Below are 21680 nucleotides of genomic sequence, written 5' to 3' on the forward strand. Positions count from 1 at the left end.
ACAAAACAAAACAAAACAAAACAAAAAAAAAAAAAACCAACAAAAAACAAAACTATTCCTGGGATGCTAAACAAAAAATCTACTTTACTACAAAGTTCAAGTGGGAGTCTTTGGAAACAGCATTAAGCTTTGATTCTTAGATTCTTCATTCACTTAGATTCTTTTGTGTTGAGATGTGTCACATATGCAAAAATACTTTAAATGTAACTAAATTATTAGTATTTAATAACCCTCCTCAGTTCATATTAAAAATCTTCCCTTTGCCTTATTTTACTTCTATACATGTATTTTTTTAGTCCAAGTGACTCAGTCACTGTGCATATTGCCTACAGTACGACTACCATGCTTTGCTGGGTTCTCAGTGTTGCTCTGTTGCTCACACTTTCTTCAGTCTTAACTGGATTCTTATGAATTTGGTTTGCCTCCTTGATTTCTACAAAGTTGTTTTCTTGATTTCTTCTTTTTTTTTTTTTTTTTTTAAGCTAATTCATCCTAATTTCATATTCTATTGACATTCCGGTAGCTTTCTTTAATATTCACTCCATTGCCTTATTACTTTTCCAGTAATAAGGTGACCAGAACTGAATACAGTATCCCAGTAAAGTACCAAGGTCATGAAGAGTTTACAAGCTTTCAGTCTCTGTGAATTGATGTCATTTCTTACATAGCCCCAACCTCTGCCTTTGTGCTGCCAGATCATGTTGCCGACTCGTGTCCCTTTATTCTCTGTCCTAAGTTTAGTTCAGTATTGTTACTTCCTGATTTATTTCTTCTGTTTGATATTAGTGTTAAATTATTTTCTCCAGCTGTGCATTTTTTTTGTCTGAGACATTTGGAGTGAAGAATCTGGGAAAACGGAAAGCAAGCTGTAGCAATATCCATGCCTGAAATTCTTGGAAAATGAATGCAGAATGTTGACTCTCCTGTTATTACTGTTGAATATTTAAGTAGTTGTGTAGACATAGATAGACAAATTCATGTAATCTACTATAATGCACAAGATCTGTGTGCATGATAAATACTATATCCTATGTGAACTGCTGTACATTGTATCTGATCCTCTTTGTGCTATGCTATTTTTTTACCTAATTTTCATTTCTCTGTTACTTGAAGATTATTTTTTTAGATTAGCTTTGCTAATGTTGTTTCCATTGACTCTTATCCAGATCTTACAAAGTCAGTCACCTGTTTCTTTTTTTTTCCTTTCCCTATTTTTCCTTTCAAAAAATCATTTCCTGCTGAAGTCAAAGCAGATTACAGATATTGCACATTCATGATATTTTTCTTCACTAAGGTGGTTTGCACTGCAGTGAGAAGGCAGTGAGGAACCACCTTGGAGCAGTGGGATAGTCATGCTGATTAGTATTATTTTGGGAAGTTATTATTTTTAAACATTCAGATGTTTCCCCTCCCCCCAGTATTAAACTCTCCTGACCAATTTACTGTTTGTAAAATATAAATTATGTAAAAAATTAGTCATTATGTACCTTATTTTCCTACAGGACTTACAGATAATCAGTACAGATGAAAACCAGGTGTTTGTGGCTGTACAGGAGTGGTACCAGACAGATACATACAACCTGTACCAGTCTGACCCACAAGGTGTTTACTACTCCCTCTTGCTGGAGAATGTCCGGAGCACAAAGCAGCCAGAAGAGAATGTCCTGATAGATATTCTGGAGGTAGATCTTTATATTTTTCATTATTTGTAGTCTGTGAGGAGGATTTTTTTTTATTATTATTATGAGTATAATTAAGTATTGTATTTTCACAGTTATATTTAAATAGAAAGTCTAGGATTTCTGTCTTATTTGTAGCACATTGCTACTACTTACATGTTTCTCTCTTGCCCTACTAATGTGTTGTGTACTCTAACTAGATTCTTGGGATGGGGTTCTATGGATGTGCAAATCCAAAACTTGCTAAGTTTTTTTTTTTTAGATATTGAAAAGTGAATCTGGCAGCACAATTTACTATTGAAGTAAGAAGCTATGCAGCTGTCTATGTACAGCTTTTTTCTTCTAGGTGACTCAGTGTCATGTTTCCTGACTTAAGAGCAGGACATCTTTTAGCCAGTAGGGTTTTAAGTAGTAATCCTGCAAGCCTTGTGCTAGGTTGTGTCAGCTCTGAAAGGCTAAGAGCCAACAAAACTAAATATTGGACAGCAAATCCACTTGCTTTCAGTACGTGTCTTGTGCCAACAGCATTTTCTATGAAACAAACTCGGCTGTAAAAAAATCTATCTTGTATTTTAACATCAGTGCACTTGGCAAAATAAAAGACTATAGTGTTCTGGAAGAGTATCACAGGCTGTTATCAATTCCATTCCTGTTTAGGGAATGGAATTTCAGTGCAGTGAATTTCAATGTAATAAGATGTACATTTGCTATGGTTCTGTTCTTTCTGGCCATTATCAGAACATTAAACTGGCTTTGGTCTGACTCAGTTTGTCCCATTACACGTAATTTGCCTGGTGTTAATTTAAAAAAAACACCAAAACTTTAAAGGTGCACCAGACTTCTTTGGCAAAGGTTTGTAGTAATTCTGGATACCAGGCACACACTGACAGAACTGTTAAATGGCTGTAATTAGACTCTTCCTGGTGGGGGAAAATGATAGTGTTTTCTTCCTCCTTATCTCCTCCATCTTTCTTTAGCTTTTTCTTTCTAAATGGCTGTGGTAAAACAAAAAGGTCTCTCATTACCAGTGATTATTTTCTAGACTCTACCTTTTTAGAAGTGAGGCTTCCTAATGAGTGAAGCTACACATTGTGTGCAGCCACGTTCCCACAGGGTGATTTATTGACAGCATTAGTTTGCAGCATTTTACTCTTGGGCACCCCTGTGACCAAGCAAAGCTAAAAGGCATCAGGTGCTTTTACTAAAAGGCAGTCAGGTGCTTTCTAATCTCTACTCCTTGCATCACCTGTAGCATGTAATTTCAGATAAGTTGTACAGAGATGCTACCCCTGGCTATCCTTTTGTCTACAAGAATTATTAACTTAATTCAGTTACACTGATTGTTTCATAATTTCCCAATGTTACTGAGGGCATATTAGATAATGCGATTGTAGTTCATTGTGTGCTGGATCAATTTGTAGGGTTACATTAAAAAGGAAATGTACACATGATAAGGACAGTACACATGATAAGGGCAATACACAAGGAGCCATACAGTTCAATTTTTTTAAGCTATTTTTGAAATTGAGTTGCTTTATAGGAGAGCACTGATGGCTTCTAGATAGCTTGCATGATAAATAATTAGTGCTCATCTTGTTTACTAGAATGGGATCAAGTGCTCATAATGTGTGGGTTGTTTACTCAGTATAAAATTGCTAATAAATAAAAAACATATTGTAGCCCTTGAGGATGGGATTTTTTTTTTTTTTTTTTTTGGTCTAATCTGGGTGAGATTTTTTGGGCATTTTAATGCAAGTATCCCATCTCAGGAAGGGGAACCTTCAGTGCAGCACAGAGACAGTCCTCAGTGGTGGAAAATTTCTCTTTCTGCCAGTGTATAATTTTCCTTAAAATTTGTACTGTTCATCTTTGTTATCTTCTTTTGACTCCACTTAATCTTTTACTTGTACATCTGCTGTAAAAATTTTAATAGGTATCTGTCTGTCTGTATATATGTTCTTTTATATGCTTTATCTTTTTTTTTCCACATTTCTTTTCATTTGAACATGTAAAAGGGAACAATTTACAAATACTTGTTTAAAGAAGAGATGAAAAAAAAAAAATTAAGTACTAAATGACTGTCCAAAAGGAGCATGCCCTTGAATTATGTGACAAGGAGCGTATCCTTGAAATTGTATCAAGTGCTGCCAGTGTGAAGGAGTCACAAATTTGACACAGGCATATTTGCAGAATGGGCATGCTAATGTAATACCTCTACATTGGTTCCTGCTGTGACTCCTTATGTAGATAAGAGCTACATGAGTTGCAGTATACTTTCTTCATGCCTTTTTTCCCCAAACAACAAATTGTATATATTTAAATGTTAGTCACAAACATATATTATATAGCAGTAATTTCTACATTTCAGTACCTGCTGCTAATAAACACTGTGGGACCATCTGAACTGTTCTTCTTGCTACTAACTAAACAGAATATTGTTGGGATGGAGTATCAGAAGTGTAACAGGGAACAATTAATAAGTAAGAGCAGAAAGTCTCAGAAAATTTTATAAGGGACAAAGTGCTTTTCTAAGAGTACTGGGGAACAACTATTCCCTGAACTGTTTAAGAAAATAGGTACTCTGTGAACTAAGCTCGAAGTTCAAAAAAAATCAGCAGAAAGGTGCTTTGAATTTCCTCATGTTTAGCTGTCTTGAGTGTCTCCTGCACTGTTCATCAGAGTAACTGAGCACTGCACAATGTTGAAATGTCTTCTTTTCCATAGAAACTTATTATTAATGTGAATCTTTTCGTTTCTTGATAGAAAGATACTTATCTTGCAATTTTAGATTAGGGAACTAAGTCAAGGAGTAGAATGTACAGAAGAATTTGGTGCCTTGGCATCACAGTCTAATTCTGGAGATAGATTAGACACATTTCATTTCCAGTATTTACAGAGTCAGGTGTGTATTTGTATAGGCCACAGGACAGATGAAATGGAAAATTCTACACAGGGATGGGATGTTTTAAAGATGCCATTTTTTTACACACCAAAATTTTATGTTAGTTATAGGGTTTTAGTCTAATGTATCACTCCAAACATGATGTTTCTGAACTTGCTCTGAAGATAGATGCCTGAAACCTATTTATTATTTCAAGCAGGGTTTATACCTTTCATTCAAAGTGCAACTGCTGTGAAGTTCTGGTTGGCTTTTATCTTTTAAAGCAGCAGTGAGAGAAGTTAACTGAGTCACTGGAAGAAATGTTTTCATAACCTTTCAGTGTTTGATAGATTCAAACGCTTGTGTCCCATATTCTAGAGAGGAGAAGTTACCCTGGAGCTTGGTTAGATTAGAAATGAGAGTGGGCATGGAGAAAAAATTTAGCCTGACTCCCATTTGATGATTATATGGAATTATTAAATATTCATTAAATGAGGGAGTGGGGAGGGGAAAGAGGAGAAACAAAAATAATCATGATGCAGCACTGGTTTTGCCATCCATAAATGAAGAGGGAAACCTCAGTTGCAGTCCCTGATCTAATTATTGTTTAAATATTTATTTATGTTCACTGGAAGGAAGACATGCACAGAAATTTTTCCCCAAGTCTGCCCTCCCACGTAAATATTTGAACTGCCAGACTTTTCATGGTTGAGCTGTGTCTCAAAGGTAGACTATGTAAAAAATCCCAAGCAAGATTAAAATGCTTTGAAAGTAAAGAAAGCAGGTTCATCTTCGCTTACTTTCCTTTTCTCACCTGCACTGCAAATAGTTGACTTTTATGGTATGTTTGACTTGGAGGTGGTTCTGAACTTTCAGCATCCTGGATAAGTAACCCAATCACATATGCACAGGATTTAAGAAAGAAGGATCTCATGAGAGAGTAGAGTATTTAAATGTTTATACAGATTTTTTTATATATATATAAACTTATATATATTTCCAAGTTCTAGGCTGTTTATAAGTTTGGATCAGTTCCTTCCTGTATTTATAAACAGTGAGTATCAAATCTGTAGCCTGGTGGTAGGAATGCCTTCTTTTCACCTTCAATGCAGACTTCTGCTAAATGAATGTTACTTGGAGTCAATAACTGGCAGTTGGAAAAAGAGAGGAACAGTAAATATTTCAAATGAAAAATAAAAGTCCAGAAGTACATCATGTTTTCAGGAGGCAAATATTCCTGATCATTCATCAGTCTTGTGCATTTATTTGTAATGAATGATTCAGTTTTGTTAAGAGTCAGCCAAGGAGATGAGCAAGCTGTACTGTGCTGGGAATGTGTATCAGTTATATATGTTGTCCAGAATTTTTCGAAAATTCAGGAAGTCTCATAAATAATGGAAAGGGAACTAGGAGCACTCTTAAGGAAACCTTCAGTTTTAATAGAAGATCTTATCTCATGCCCATGGGTGGAATATACATTAATATGTTAATAACATAAATGTTAGGGCTAGAACTAAACATATTAAGGTATAATTACTGTCAGGTTGCTTCTAAAATTATACCCATTAACTTTAACTCTTTGAGTTGTAGTAATTTTCTAATACAGGTTGTTTTGAAATAAAATAACAGCCCAAGAGAAGAGGGTAATTTTTTTGTTATTATTTTTTCTCGAGAGGTTAAACAGGTGAAGGGTGGCTAACTGGAGTGTGGAAGCATTTCAGATGCTTGAGAGGGTGGTTCAGCCCTCAATGTGTCTTCCTCAGATGATCTGCCTATATTTATTTCCTGCAAAGGACAAGAGTGCTTCCCAAATCAGTGTTATTTGAAAAGATATGATACTGTGTTGTGTTATTGTAACCTATTTCTGTGATATTTATATGATATGGGCACAGAAATTCAGGTTTAAAATTAGATGGTTGTTAAAAATTGCTTACATCATTTGTAGAGTGGCATTTTAAAGATGTCCATATTTAAAGAAAATGGAGAGGAGAAATTTTATTGGTGAGGCCATGCTATCATAATTTTTATATTTTGCTCTATAAAATATTGTGGTTTGTTATATTAAACATGTAGTTTGATTAGCCTTCTGACATAGAGAGAACTGCAAATCCCTTTTAAATACATTTAGAAATAAAAATCAGTTTGTAATTGTCCTTGCCTTCCCCCTTTCTGCCTTTCCTCTTATATTTTTGCCTTCCTCATATTTTTTTTAGGTATCATCCACTTTCCTTTCAGTTACCAGGAGAAACTACCTGAGATACACAGTTCAGAGCCACAAAAGAGCAGCTAATCAGCGATAATCCTTGTTGAAAAAAATGTGTATGTGCTGGATATTAACTTTTCTTCTCTATGCTTCAGGTCAGAGGTGTAAAAGGAGTCTTTTTGGCCAACCAGAAAATTGATGGGAAAGTCACGACTCTGATAACCTACAACAAAGGCCGTGACTGGGATTTTCTAAACCCTCCAGACATTGATATGAACGGCAAACCCACCAATTGCAAACCTGTAAGTAGCTCTTTTTGGAGTATCCTCCCTCTAAAATGTGCAAGAATTATCTGCATGGTAGCATGTGCAGTCGTTCCAACAGCCCAAGAGCTTTGTGCTGAGTTTACCAGCCAAACTAGCAGGCAAATGGGCTTGCACTGCATGAGCCGTGGTTCCACAGGCTCTTAGTCCAGTCATCGTGTAGAGTGAGTAGTCAGGGATTTCTGGTGCACTGCATTTCATATTTGAGATCACTTTGACGCAAAGACACATTTCTTCTTCTTCTTCACATGTCAACCACACAACCCAGGTCAGAATAATCATGGCAGTCATTTCTGTTTGGATATATGGGGCACACCATAAGTCAAACAGAGATTACCAATAATTTTTCTCTTTCCATCTCTTCATATTTTTCTTTCATAAAAAAACAAGGTAACTCTTGGTTCCCTGTTAAAGGGAACTTCTGAAAGTTGCTTGAAAATAAATACCATGGTAACTTGCATAAAATATTCCTTTATTTTTGTAAGATGATATTATTTCTCTTTGTTTAGGTGGCCCAAGTGCCCATAGTATATTGTTATTTGTAAGGCTGACTGAAAACCTTGTATTTTTCTCACTGTCTCTCTGCTCCTGAGGTCTCAAAGCTCTGCATTGGTGAGCAAAATGAGTAGTCCTGCCACTACCAGAGCTTTACTCCCTCTCCCCATGGCACAAGTGGAGGGCTGGAGCAGCTGGTTCCCTTCTGAAGAGTTCAAGGCTGTGCTGTGAGGCTCCAGCCTGCAGGGTGTGGTGCAGATCGATGGGAGATGAGTGGGACAATGGCAGTGGCAGCAGCTCCCAGGCAGTGCTGGCAGCTGGCCCCTGGTAAAGCCCCTGGGCACATTGCTGTGAACAATATGACCTTTGAGTGCACTGCACAAAGGCCAAGAAGCAATAAGTTGCTTCTTGATGTGTCCTAAAGTCATTATGCTATTTTTCATACCACCTTTTTACTAAAAGAGACAAACAGTTGTTTTTAATAATAATTTTACCATTTACCTGGGACCAACAAACATTGTTGCTGTTAGTTAACATTTTTAAGCAATTATTTTGTCAGAAGGGGGTTTATATAATAATGCTGATTTCCTTGAGTTTGGAAATCTTTTTGTTAAGAGAGTGGCACACTGTGCAGATATCACCAGAGATTCTTGATATAAAGTGAAGACTGATACTTCAGACTGGAATTTAGCTCCATGGGAAGCAGCCATTCTTTTTCTTTATGAAGACATACATTGCTGAAGCTGCTCCCTGTCTGGGCTTTCATTTATTGTAGGAGCATAACTGGTAGCAGTGATTTTTAAAACCTGGTCTCTGCTTCTTCCCCCACAAGCCTGATTGTTACCTTCACCTCCATCTGCGGTGGGCAGACAATCCCTATGTGTCAGGCACAGTGCACACCAAGGACACTGCACCAGGGCTCATCATGGGGGCAGGTAAGTGCATGGCATTGCTTTTTAAGACCTGAAATGTGGCAGGGGGTCTTTGTAGGTCTAGTCTTTGGATTTGTAAGAATACCATGCTGCAAACATTGCCAAAATAAGGATTTCCTGCAGAATAATCCTTTATGATCAAACAATTCAATACATAAGTTAATGAAAAGCCCAGAGTTGTGTCTTCTCAGACAGATCTCTATCAGTCACCTGGGTACATCATGCTCTGCTCTGCTGTGCACTACCTCCTTCCCCATTAATGTACTGTGGAGGTGTGATGGTGGCTGAAGGACATGTCCTGCATTTTTTTCTCTGGAAGAATGTAGGCCCTCCAGCATCATGATTAACCTAGAAAAACTGATGGAAACAGTGGTCAGTCCTTTGTTCTTTAGGCCTGGATACAGATAATTTGTCTTGTAATTTTTATGAATTCCTTTCTGCCTAAAGAGAGAGGAATTGAAAGAGGCAAATGTGTCACTGTGTTGGGAACAATGCTGGTTGTGGCTTCTCCATTATAACTTACATAGAGTTATGTCAGTATTAAGTGGAATTTAATAAAGGAAATTCCATTGCAGTGTTGAGCACTCATCAAGAAAAATATTCACATAACTCAGTTTTGCTTTGTATCTTTATTATCCATCTATTCATTTTATTCAATCTTCTGTTTCTTTGTTTCAAAATTGTCTAAATGTTAAAGATACTAAGAACTTTTTAAAATTACATTATTTTATTCTTATGTTATGAATAATGTTTAGGTGAAATGCACACATGTAGGCTTCTCTTTTCATAAAAGTACATCTGTTTTCAATGAATTATGGCTTATACTGTATCTTACACTAGTCTCTGACAAACAGTTTACTATGTTGAAGGTTTCCTGAGAATGTCAAGGTGAGAAGATTTGGTACTTAAAGAGAATGACAGCTGCCAGTACTAGTAATTTTCAATATAACGGAAGACTTCAAGTTTTTCTGTAATATAAAGAGAGTTCAAAGTATTTTACTGGAGACAAATCTATATGTGAAATGCTGCTATGTTTTTATTGGTACAAATGAGACTAAGAATTTGTGCAATGCCCTTGTAGATAGATTCCTAATATGTGTTCAGGTCAAACTTTATGAATTCAAATATTTAAAAAAATATCTTCCATTTCAAATGTCTTCATTTTTCATGAAAGCACTCAAAATGTAGGTACTTAATTTTAGCCTCACCATGTCATGCTTAAATGTCCTCCAGTAGCAAATTAATCAGTGAGATTTAATTATTCCATTATTCCTATTTCATTTTTCTTTCTCTTTGCACTGTAATCTGATGTCTTGAATAGATATTTGTTGAGCTATTGGGTTGTTTTCTTTTGTTTGGGGTTTGTAGATGTTTTTTAAGTGCACTGTTCTCTGAGACCACATTAGGGAGGGCAGGTTATATATATTTTGCCCTTAATTCCCTTCTAGAATGGGGTGACATTTATCACTGTGACATTGTCTTACTCTGCCAGGTAGAGAACTTGTCAACAGCTTTCCTCAATGTGATCAGGAGGGAGTAGTTTTGATAACATCCTGATATCATGAAGAACTGAAATAATATGTCAAATTTGACTTGCTTGTGGAGCAACCAGTAATGTAATGGGAATGGTAGAAGGCACCCTTGCTCAGTTGCAAGCCACCTTGCTGTTAGCTACCTAAAAATTTGAGTGCAAGAGAGTGCAGTGTGTCCTTTTTCTGGTAGAAGAAAAGCTTCTGTAGCTGAAAACAGAGCAAAGGGATCTATTTGGAAGCCTTAAAAATACTATACAGCAACTGCATCCCCTTGCCAAAAGATGACCTGAATCAACTCTGATTTTGACTTGCATTTACATTATTTGGATGCCCAGGTCATCTGGATTCAGTGCATGTGTTCAGTCTTATCTGGAAAACCTGATACCCTTGTAAACTTACACTTCTTATCAGAAATACTTTACATAGAGTGAGCTTGAATTTCCTTTGGCCTGATCCTTGAACTGATAATCCTGTACAAATCAACATAAGTATTAGGTTCTTAATAGATGTAGGAATCAGATTATTTGGGCCACATCACACACTATTGGAATTTTACTGTTAGATTTAGGGAGAGACATCTGGAAATGGCTGAAGAGGATAAGATCCGTGAATGTCAGTTGATCCCAGCATGTCTAAGAATCATCAGTGCCTTGTGTTGTAAAAAGCAAAATTATTGGTGTGAAATAGGTAAATAATTGCCAACAGAGAGAGAGAATTATTAATACTCTGGCAAAATACTGTACAATGACATTACTAATATGACTGTGTACAATTCTGATAATCAATTTTCAGGACCAGTGAGCAGGTGCTGAGAAGGCCTCTTTGGCAGTTGATAGAAATAGAGAATATTTACAAGAAAACCCCCATTAGCTGAAAAACTAAAGGACAAAAAATAATATGATTTTTTTTTCCTTGAAGTGTAACCATGGGGTAGAAATGAGTGATGCAAACAGGTGGATAAGAACTGGATATATGGTTCCTAAGCATAAGAATATTATCGATCAAAAAGCAGAAAAAAAAATCCTTTTAAAAAGTAGATTTTGGTTTCTTTCTAGGAAGCTTATACAACATAGCTGCTTTTGGTAATGGAAAAACTATTCTGTGACTTAAGTACAGTTTTGATATGGAAAATGCTGGAAAGATCAGAGACTACTGAATATTGTTTTAATTAAAAAAAATAGGAATAATTAATTGGTGAACTGCATTAACACCTAGACAATTGGTAAAATTTAACATCTTTAATAAAATGTTAAAATTGCATCCTTTTAATCTCATGTTTACAAATAAAAATACCACTCTGTTAAACTTGCATAAATAGTTCTCAGGAATTCATATTTTTAGCTTATGTCTGTATATAAATTGTTCAGACAGAATATTAAATTTTGTAGTTGCATATGAAAGTGGTATTTTAAATAACTGCTTTGCTCTCTTTAAGAAATGCAATAGGATTTTGCATTTACATTTGATTTTTGTACATTTTAATCTTGGCAACAACTTCTATTCCTCACAGCATCAGCTATGAAATGTGTGTCAATTGATGTGTAAATTTTTACTATAAACTTGCTAAAGGACTTTTCTATGAAAAATGTTTAGAGAAGTGTAGCATTTTCAGGTGCTAGTTTACAATAATTGCCTGCTTAGCTTCCAATCCAGATGGCAAATCAAGCAAGCAGTAAATTCTGCACATTCACACAAATTGAGGGAGTGCTGGAAAAGTTTGTTTACTTTTTGTCATATCAGGGCCAAATATAATTGCATACATTGTGATGAATTTCTATCATTTTTCACAGAAGTAGCACACTAGGATGCTTCTATCAAAAAAAGAATAAGGGAACAGGGAGGTGATTGAGCATTTCCAAGTACATTTTGGAGTGAACATCCTAAAATTTCTTTAAATTTTTGTTACATTCCTCAATTCTGATTCCCCACTCCCTCATCTGAACACATCTTCAACTTGCCAGGCAAAACTGTGTGTCTGGGAGATTTAAATACAAATTGGTTGGATGTTTGTTCTGTACTGTGACTACAAGATTGCAAACCATGAAATTTTAACTTATTGTGCATGGCCCAAAGGTATGTTACAACTGTATTAATTACCAGTAATCCAGGCAAGGCACATCTCTCTTTTTGGAGTAGGTGTCTGCCTGTATGCTACATTTAAGTGATTGGAAAAGATTTTCCATATTAGAAGGATTATCTATGCGTTGCATATGGGGATTATTCCTTCTTACTGTAAATGTGTCCAAAGTCACATATATAACTATGGTAAACACAGCAATAACTAGCACTTAAAACATGTAAATTTTTAAGTGGATGGTAAATTTTAAATTAAGTAATCTTCCATATTTTTTGTGACCCAGTAAGAACATGCTAAAATGCCCAAATCTGTATTGAGAGCTGTGTTTCTCACAGCTACACCACCTTTCCAGAGAACTTTGCTGGCCACCAGACATCACTGAAAATCATTGCTTTCTTTCACCTCCCTTTGCTACTAGCTGCTAAACTGTCATGTGCAGAGTTACAGAAAGCTTGGAAAAAAGCTGTGTTAAACAGTAGTTAGTGCCTCTGCATTCTGGTTTTTGGTACTGCCGCCCCTGCAAGGATGGAACACACAATTTTATGCAGTTACTTTAAATCAGCTTTACTCTGGACAAGTGAAAAAGTAAAAGAAGGTTTCATGTATCTCAAAACACAGTTTGAAAAGGTTTCTAAGAATGCAAGTAGCAGAAATGAAAAATGACCGTTCTTAATCAAAAACTGAAAAAGGCAGGCCAAAATGTTTCCTTCTGCTTCCTGAATAGAAGCAGTGTCAGAACATAACAGCAGAGCAAACCGAACTCAAGCAGAGTCCATCTATCATAGTATCCTGGCTGTGTTGGTGGCAAACCCTTTGGGAGAGCGTTTAAGGACAATTCAGGTGTGTATCATCCCCCAGGCATTGGAGAAGAAACACAAATGGGTCATTTAGTTACAAAAAAAAAAAATTACAAAATATTGTAAGACAAATTTGAGAAATTTCTGCATTACAAACAAATCTTGCTGAGTCTAGATGGCAAACACTCTGTGTCATGTGTCAGAGGAGTTTTCAGGGCACTCAGATCAGAAGTCATGTTAGAATGGTACCATTTGTAGCTGTGACTAATTTAGCCTTGGCATGGTTAAAGTCCAGCCAGCAACTAAGCATCACACAGCTCCTTGCTCACTTCCCCTCCAGAAGGATGGGGGGAGGGAATTGGGAGGGTAAAAGTGAGGAAACTCATGGATAGAGAGAAGAGCAGCTTAAATAACTGAAATAAATAATAATAATAAATTGAAATGAAAAGATAAAGGAGAAAGAGAAATTAAATCCAAAAAAGAGAAGTGATGTAAATGAAAACAGTTGCTTATCTCCAACCACCTGGTGCCCAGCCTGTCCCTCTGCAATGCCCCTGCGCCAACCTCTCCCCCAGTTTATTGCTGAACATGCTGACACATGGCCTGGAATATCCCCAGGTCGGCTGGGGTCAGCTGTCCTAGCTGTGCCCACTTCCAATTCCTTGTGCACCCCCTGCCTCCTCACTGGTGGAGTGGTCTGAGGAGCAGAAAAGGCCTTGACTCTGTAAGCATTGCCCAGCAGTACTGAAAACATCTTTGTATTGTCATCAACACCCTTCCCAGTACAGGTCCAAAACACAGCCCCATACCAGGTGCTGTGAAGAAAATAAACTCTGCCACAGCCCAAAACAGCACATGCCTGCAGCTGATTACCCATTCCAGTTGCAGTTACTTTTTCAGTATGAACCTGACTTGCCTTCAGTGTATTAGATTACATTTACTTGTTCCCCCAGATGGATTTTGAGATCTAACACAGACCCACTAACAAGATAGAAAAGTTTCTGTGCTGGAGTGGCACACCTGAGGAGTTGCTGCAGATATTTACAGCTGTAATAGGAAGCACAGATTTTGGTGTGTCCCACCAGGCAAAGTAGCATGCTAATATTTGGGGGGTGTGATACAGTCCAAACACTTCAAAACACGGTGGGAATGGTACTTAAACATTGCTGACTTCCAGTTTTGGGCTGGGCATAATTGTTTCTTTCTCACCTTCTCGTGTCACTTGGTCACAAGGTCAGTTGTGCTCACATGTTATTGGGTGCCACACTTACCACAAATACGTTTTATAATTCTCCTCAGATATGTCATGGAAAGGGTCAGAATTTCTCAGTTCTACTTTGAGTGCTGCTGTGGCTTTGCAGTTGTTTGTTTGCAGTGTTATTAATGTCAGGATTGTTTTGCATTTCATGTGATGTGAATTGCAGCTGTTGTAAAGGGGTTTATGGGGTGCCATTGCATGCACTGTGTTAAGTTTGCTGGCTTATCCAGTAACACAACACTCTGCAAGGTAGCTAGAGCCTAAAATTATGCACTTTATTTTAAATCTCAAAAAGAACAAAATGCTCCAAATCTTTGAAGTTATGTTTTATTAGCATATTGAAAAATAAAGTTAAAACTATGTACGTTTTTAACTAGAGAAAGCTCATAACTTCTGTGTCACACATGTTAAATAGAAGGGTTTGCTAATAAAAGTGGGGGGAGTTCACTTGGATCTTTGAAGGTCTTGGTTTTATTCCAGTTCTACTTTTTCAGGCTAACAGCTTTCAGAGTGCCTTTTCTATGGATTATGAAACTTATGCATCGCTGTCTGTTCCTGTGGAAGTTTCCTTCTCTCTGTCACATGTCAGATTTGGCTGCATGGGTGCTTCCCACTGCACTTTGCAGGAGCCTGCCTGTCTCCCCTGGTGCTGCAGCTTTCCTTCTTTTGGCCTTGCCTGCTTTTTCTTTCTGAATCCACTGGTGCTTTTTTCAGCAGGCTGTGGAACTCACAGAGCAAACTCCAGCTGCACTTAGTTTTATCCTTCCTTACAGAAAAGTGTGGTTTTGGTTTTTTCCCTGCTTGAAGACTTCATTTTACAAAGTTTGCAAAATTATGTAATGTAATTGTGTGTCCCAAAAAGTCTAGAAGTAGTGAAAATTACAGCCTTCATTAATGACACAATTAGACATTGTGTCAACAGTCAGCAGGTCCTGCATGCAGCACTTCTGGGCTTCAACCCTTGGCCCATGGATGGACTGTTTTCAAAGGTCAGACATCACTGAAGTCCTTTTTTTCCAAAAGCAGTGTCCCAGATTCTGTTCCTGTTGGCATCAGTTGTGGTTTAGGCAGAATGAAAAGGAATTATAACTGAGCCCACCAACTCCTTTTGCTCTTTTCCCAAGGAAAGACAGTAAAGGTAAAATCAGAACTAGAAGTCATGTCTGTCTTTTAACAGGGCTGCAAGTACAATGCTGTTGCTAATGTCATTACTAAATCAGCTGGATTGAAAAGGCTTTGTAATGAAGCACAAGTAGATGCTGTTTAGTTTACAGGCTATTTTCCATTAGCAAGGCAATTTACCACTGAATTCTTTAAAGTGCAGATCCCTAGCAATGCTCAAAATAAAGACCTACTCATGCAAGTAGAATTCAGTAAGTAGTGAAAAGAGGTAGAATAAGCAGCATTTATTCAAGAGCAAAACTAACACTGCATTTATTAAAGTTATCTGTGTAAAGAAGAGTGTAGACTGACAGTAGTATGTTAGATTCTAGCAAGCAAATAAATATTTCTGTTTTCAGCTGTCCTATAGAAAACATTCTGTGATTAACTTCAGGAGCACAAGAATATATCCATTTGCAGGTGATAGAGCAGTGAAAAGTATAACAGAGGAAAGCAAGAAGAGCAAAATAAATGTATTTTGTATATGCAATTTATCAAATCTTCCTTCCCTTCCTTCAGCTCTGAGAAGGTGATTTCTCATTCATATCTCCTTCTAGCGATCAGATTAATCTTAAAGCTGTATTTGGGGAGAAAATATAACTGAATTAATGTGTGAAGCTTTCATTTTGGAACTATTTCATTTGGTTATATTCATGGGAGGTCTAGGTTAGATATCAGGAAAAGGTTTTTCACCCAGAGGGTGATTGAGCTTTGGAAGAGGCTCCCCAGGGAAAGGGTCACAGCATCAAGCCTGCATGAGTTCAAGAAGCATTTGGACAATGCTCTCAGGCACATGGTGTGATTCTTGGGGAGTCCTGTGCAGGGCCAGGAGTTGGATTCAATGATCTTGTTGTGTCCCTTCCAACTCAACATATTCTATGATTCTATGACCAGATAAATCTTTGCTGAATTATGTGATAAATGAGAGAATGTGCAGTGTGCTGGAAAGACAAAAACCCAAGAAAAGTCCAAGACTGGGAAGTGGCATCTTCTGAACTGTTAGATGCAATTTGAAGGAATTAACTGACTCCTATAAATTCCCTGATTCAATATAAGTATTCCAATCCTGTCCAGGATATATTTAGAGTTAAATGATGTGGAGTTATCCTGTTAAAGAGTGGAGCACATGCACCCTTGATAGTCTAAATAGAGTGTGTATTTTGGGCAGTAGGAGCTGTCGTTCCTCTTGGGAACCTTTCAGCACCAGTAAGCCCACTCTTTATAAACAGATCTGGTTTAGTGGTTAAAAACCAGCTATTTATATAACACACAAGTGAAATTTCATAGTGCTAATCTAATCTCAAGTGTTTTCTTTCATCGTCTCTTCTGCTTAAGAGGATCTGATAATTTGCATCTTATTTCTACTGTGAAAACATGCAAACCATATATTTAAGTCAAAATCCCCAGGAGGATATAATTTAGAAGGAATATTGTGCCATGAATGATTCTCCCCTAGAACACTAAACTGCCTGGTGGTTTAATAATTTGCTATTTGAAGTACTGCATGTTAAAAGATGGAGATCTCTGTATTTGGGACTGCATCTGCTATCATCTTCCCCAAGTTTAACACCTCTGTTAACTTTGAATTCAGTTAACTGAATTCTCCTCAGTGCTATTTGTCAATATATTCAGTAACTTTCTGCTTAATATTTAGGTAAATCAAATAATTCTGCTTTCATTTCTTTTGTATTTACTCTTTTTCAAAAGTCCTGTCCCCTCTCTTTGTGTTGCATATTTCACCAGATTCTAGTCTAGCTACCACTTCAAGTTTTAAAGATAAAATATTTCATTTTAACAGTTTGAGTTCAATGTGAATAACTTTACAGAATATGATTAAGGTTAAAGCTTCTGAGTTTATGGATGTTTCATACTTACATCTTAAATACATGTTGTTTCATAATAAATTTTCAGCATGCAGCAACAAAACTAAAATGTTGCTCTGACTTCTGCATTTCTGTATCCGAATCAAGCCTCATTGCTTCCACCTATGGACAACCTAGCAATGGAAAGGAAGACTTTGAAATTGTACATATGTGTTTTTAAAGGATTTTGCTGGTTCTACCAGAAATGAAGTAAGCCTGTTCAACTGTGTTTCGTTCTTGCTCTGACCTGGAAACTTCTCACTCAGACTGGCATGAGGACTAGATCCAATCTCTCTTGCTCATATGGATGCAATCCTTGTTTTCTCCTCTTTTGTGACAGGTAACCTGGGGTCCCAGCTGGTTGAGTATAAAGAAGAGATGTACATAACATCTGACTGTGGGAACACGTGGCGTCAGGTAGGAGGCATAAATCATCAAAGGAAACTGGAAATAATTTGAATGTACCAAATGTGATGAATTATGTAATGCTTAACTAATCTTTAGATACTCACTCTTTTGAAGGAGGTGGTATTATTATCTCTAGTTTGCTTGGAAACTAAGAGATTAAGAAGGTGATTTTCTAAGACTCAAATTGATCAGGCTGTCAGGTTCTGCTGAAGTTCAAATATTTTGGTCTCTTTAAAGATCCTGTAAGTATCTTATGCAAAAAAACATAGTGTCTGTTTAGTTTTTTAATAATTTAAGTAATCTTCCTATGCTAATGATGAAGTGGACTTGGAGATTTTGCAGTACAAACATTCTGAGCTAAAAGACATAGCTTAGGTACAAAGGGCACAAATTCTTCTGCTTCATAGTCTGAAAGCTATTACTAAAGCATAAACCTTTTCTTCATTGAAAGTGAGAGTGACAAGAGATTTGCAAAAAATAATAAAATTTTTAAGGTTTTTTGGCATGATTTGATAAATTCAGAGACTACAAATACCAATGTATTAAAAAGGGAACAGTGATATCGTAATGCTATTTTAATTCTGAATGACTTTTTCTTCCACTGACTAGTTTCAATTAAAGCTTTCACCTTTCTCATGTGTTGTTTCCTAAGCTGCTCTGTCCCAGTGTGGTGGGTTTGCTCTGGCTTGATGCCAGGTGCTCACCAATCTCTCTCTGTCACTGCTTTCAGCTGGACAGAGGAGGGAGAATATAGCAATGAGCTCATGGGTTGGGATAAGAACAGGGAGAAATTGGTCACCAATTACCATCACAGGCAAAACAGGCCCGACTTGGGCAATATTTATTTGAATGCCAATTAATAACAGAGTAGGATAGTGAGAAATAAATTCAATTCTTACAACAGCATCTCCCTACCTCTCCCTTCATCATAGGCTCAACTTTACTCATTAATTCTCTGCCTCCTCACCCTGAGCCACACAGGGGGATGTGGAATGGGGGCTATGGTCAGTTCAACACACATATCTCTGCTGCTCTTTCCTCCTCACAGGGAGGACTCCTCACACTCATCCCCTGCTCCAGTGTGGGGTCCCTTCCACAGGAGACAGCTTTCATTGAACTTCTCCAGCATGAGTCCTTTCCATGGGCTGTAGTTCCCCACAAGTTCTCCAGAGCAGGTGCTTCCCATGCGCTGCAGCCCGTCAGGAACTCCAGTGTGGGTCCCCTGTGGGATCATAAGTCCTACCAGCAAACTTGCTCCACCATCAGCTTCCTATGGAGTCACAGCCTCCTACAGGCATCCACCTGCTCCAGTGTGGGGTCCTCCATGGGCTGCAGGTGGATCTCTGCTCCATCCTGGACCTCCATGGGCTGCTGGGGCACAGCTGCCTCACCATGGGCTGCTCTAGGGACTGCAGGGGAGCCTCTGCTCTGGCACTTGGAGCACCTCCTGCCCCTCCTTCTGCACTGACCTTGGTGTCTGCAGGGCTGTTCCCCCTCTCATATTCTCAACTCTTCACTCCTGCTGGAGTTGCTGTTGTGCACTTCTTAAATACATAATCCCAAAGGTGCTACTGCTGTCGCTGATTGACTCGACCATGACCAGTGGCATGTCCACCTTGAAGCTGGCTGGTGTTGGCTGTAGGATGTGGGACAGCTTCTCTAGAAGTGTCTCAAAGAAGCCACCCCAGTAGACTAACCTGCTACCAAAACCTTGCTGTGCAAACCCAATGCACTTAGCATAGGGATATTTTCTTTCTCTATATATGTATATAGCAACAATACAGAATATCATATAGATTCTATTTATACTATATATCCAGGATAAAAAAAAGCACTCTCAAAGGTCCAAAGTGTTTTCAAAAAATAATTTGATTTCAGTTAAAATAGTGTTGTAGTGTTCAGCTGAAATAAAATTTTGTTATTTTCTTAGAACCATTAAGTGTGAAAATGTTCTCAGTAGTGTTACTGAGCTTGGGGAATTTGAGGCTAAAAGAGAAAAATACAGACAGTTCCTTATATTGCTATGGTAGGATTCCATTAGTACTCCACAGAGTACTTTAAAAAGAAATGGGTTATTTTTATAATGATAATGTCCTTTGATGTTTAAAAGATAAAATTTTATACCAAATTCCATCTTGAAATCTAGCATACAATAAATAGGTGTCTAAATGCAAAAGCCTTCCAGGATTTACAGTGAGTACTGTGTTGTTTAATACTTCTTAGAGGCCTCTCATGATTTCTTGTCAGCATTTGCCAAAGTTTTACAGTTTTTCTGGGGTGAAAAATAAGAAGAAAAGAGGAATGAGATCAAATTCATGTTTTCACTGCTTTTTATTTGTAGAGACACACAGGTAAATTATATGTGTTGTAACTTGACCCTAAGGTGCCTAATTATGCTGCAAAATCGACCACAAACTGATCCCTCATTGTGACAGTCAAAATGGCAAACAACATTGCTTTATTTTAATTGAAGCTCCTGTGGAGCCCTTGAAAGAGATTACTCAATTCTAATATTTGTGATCAGAATGAAACTGTAGATTATTTTATATATTTCATGGCCTCACTGTGCACAATTAAACAATTCTTCCAGAGGACAGCAGCACATTTCCTTTCTCTGCTGGAGTTCTTACAACAAAAAAAAAGGCTTCAGTCAGGTGATACAGGAATTTAGATAATTCAGTCAATTGCAAGTCTTGTGAGCTGGTGAAATCCTGTGCTTTGGCACAACACTTTGTCTGAGTTTAGGTCTCTGCCTTGGAGACTTTGTGGTTGTCATTAGTGAGGGTCTGGCACCTTTCTCACAAGCTCGCATGATGTTGCTGAGCTGTGTACAGAGGAGAAGAGGAGCAGTCTGTATAGAGAGAGAGTCTGTATCTTCTTGTGTATAGAGACAGAGAATAAAGAAAAGCAAACATAAGAGACTTAGGGGAAAATGTATGGAAGGAATTAATTAAACCTTTCTTGATATAATAGCAGTATTGGTTCATAGGACTCTGGATTATAGGACTGAGGGGAAGGTCAAAGATCCTGTAATTCAATGGTGTCCTCTGAGACAGCATCAAACCTTCCATAGCTTGCATTTGATGTGGTCATATAAGGAAGACTTACCTATAAACACAGCCAGAGTTTATAGACAGAAATGAATGCTTAAATAAGAGGTTTTGAAATTAAGTAAGTTCTGGTGATAAATAGAAATATCCAGGTAAAAAAATCAGAAGGTTGGTGAGGAGGACTGTAAACACAGTCAAGTGATGTGCAGGTGTCAAAACCCACATATATCATACTATTAATTTTTTGGCCCTCTGTGTTGGACAAGTCAAACATCTGTGTTTAGATAACATAAGCCTGTGATAGAGGCACAGTATCAAATATGCCTGAGATCCCTGCCCTGCTGCTGCAAAGACCAAAGCAGAGTGGTAAATTACACCTGTGCAAACCCCTACAATACAGTGGGCTGGATTATCCTCTGGCATGGACTGAGCTTGCAGTGTCTGCATTCCCACTTGTATGTCTCTGCCCAGGTGCTGCTTCAAGGCTCCCCTGCTTGGCCAGGTAATGAGAATAAATTTATTATTGCATTTCATCTGTGGTTTTGTGGTTGCTCCTGCATCCTGCCTGTGTCAGCTCACACAAAAAGCAAAGCCAAGAATTGTTATTATAAATAACCACAATACCACTTGTGTAGATTCCAGTTGTTCTTCTACCTTTCTATTGCATGGCTGAGCTGCTTGTTGGTATACCTTGAAACCATCACTCTTTGAGGAAAACTGAAAACTGTGGCTATGTACTGTACAAAATTGCTCTGTAACTAGCAGTGCTTTAGGAGCTCTTTGCAAGCACTTTAAACATCCATGCCATGAACTGGGCTGTAGAAGAAAGGAATCTCACCTTGACATTATCATGAAATATGTGGGCTTAGAATCATAGAATCATTAAAGTTAGAAAAGACACTTAAGGTCACTAAGTCCAACCTTTGACTTAAGTGCCAAGTGGATCACGAAGATGCAGCCTAAGGTGAACTCATGTTTATTTGAAAGATTTCTCTGTCTATTATACCAGGAAAAGAATATAA

General features: G+C 37.6%; 1 protein-coding gene across 1 annotated transcript in view; it reads left to right on the forward strand.

Moving 5' to 3' along the window:
- The window catches only part of SORCS2 (sortilin related VPS10 domain containing receptor 2), a 526356-nt gene that overhangs the window by 452360 nt on the left and 52316 nt on the right, over nt 1-21680 (forward strand). The window contains exons 9-12 of the mRNA XM_053940374.1: nt 1503-1682; nt 6919-7065; nt 8414-8516; nt 17541-17617. Coding sequence (XP_053796349.1) covers nt 1503-1682; nt 6919-7065; nt 8414-8516; nt 17541-17617 — 507 coding nt within the window. The remainder of the gene's footprint in view (nt 1-1502; nt 1683-6918; nt 7066-8413; nt 8517-17540; nt 17618-21680) is intronic.

The sequence above is a fragment of the Vidua chalybeata genome, chromosome 4, assembly GCF_026979565.1.
Source record: "Vidua chalybeata isolate OUT-0048 chromosome 4, bVidCha1 merged haplotype, whole genome shotgun sequence".
Taxonomy (NCBI): Eukaryota; Metazoa; Chordata; class Aves; order Passeriformes; family Viduidae; genus Vidua; species Vidua chalybeata.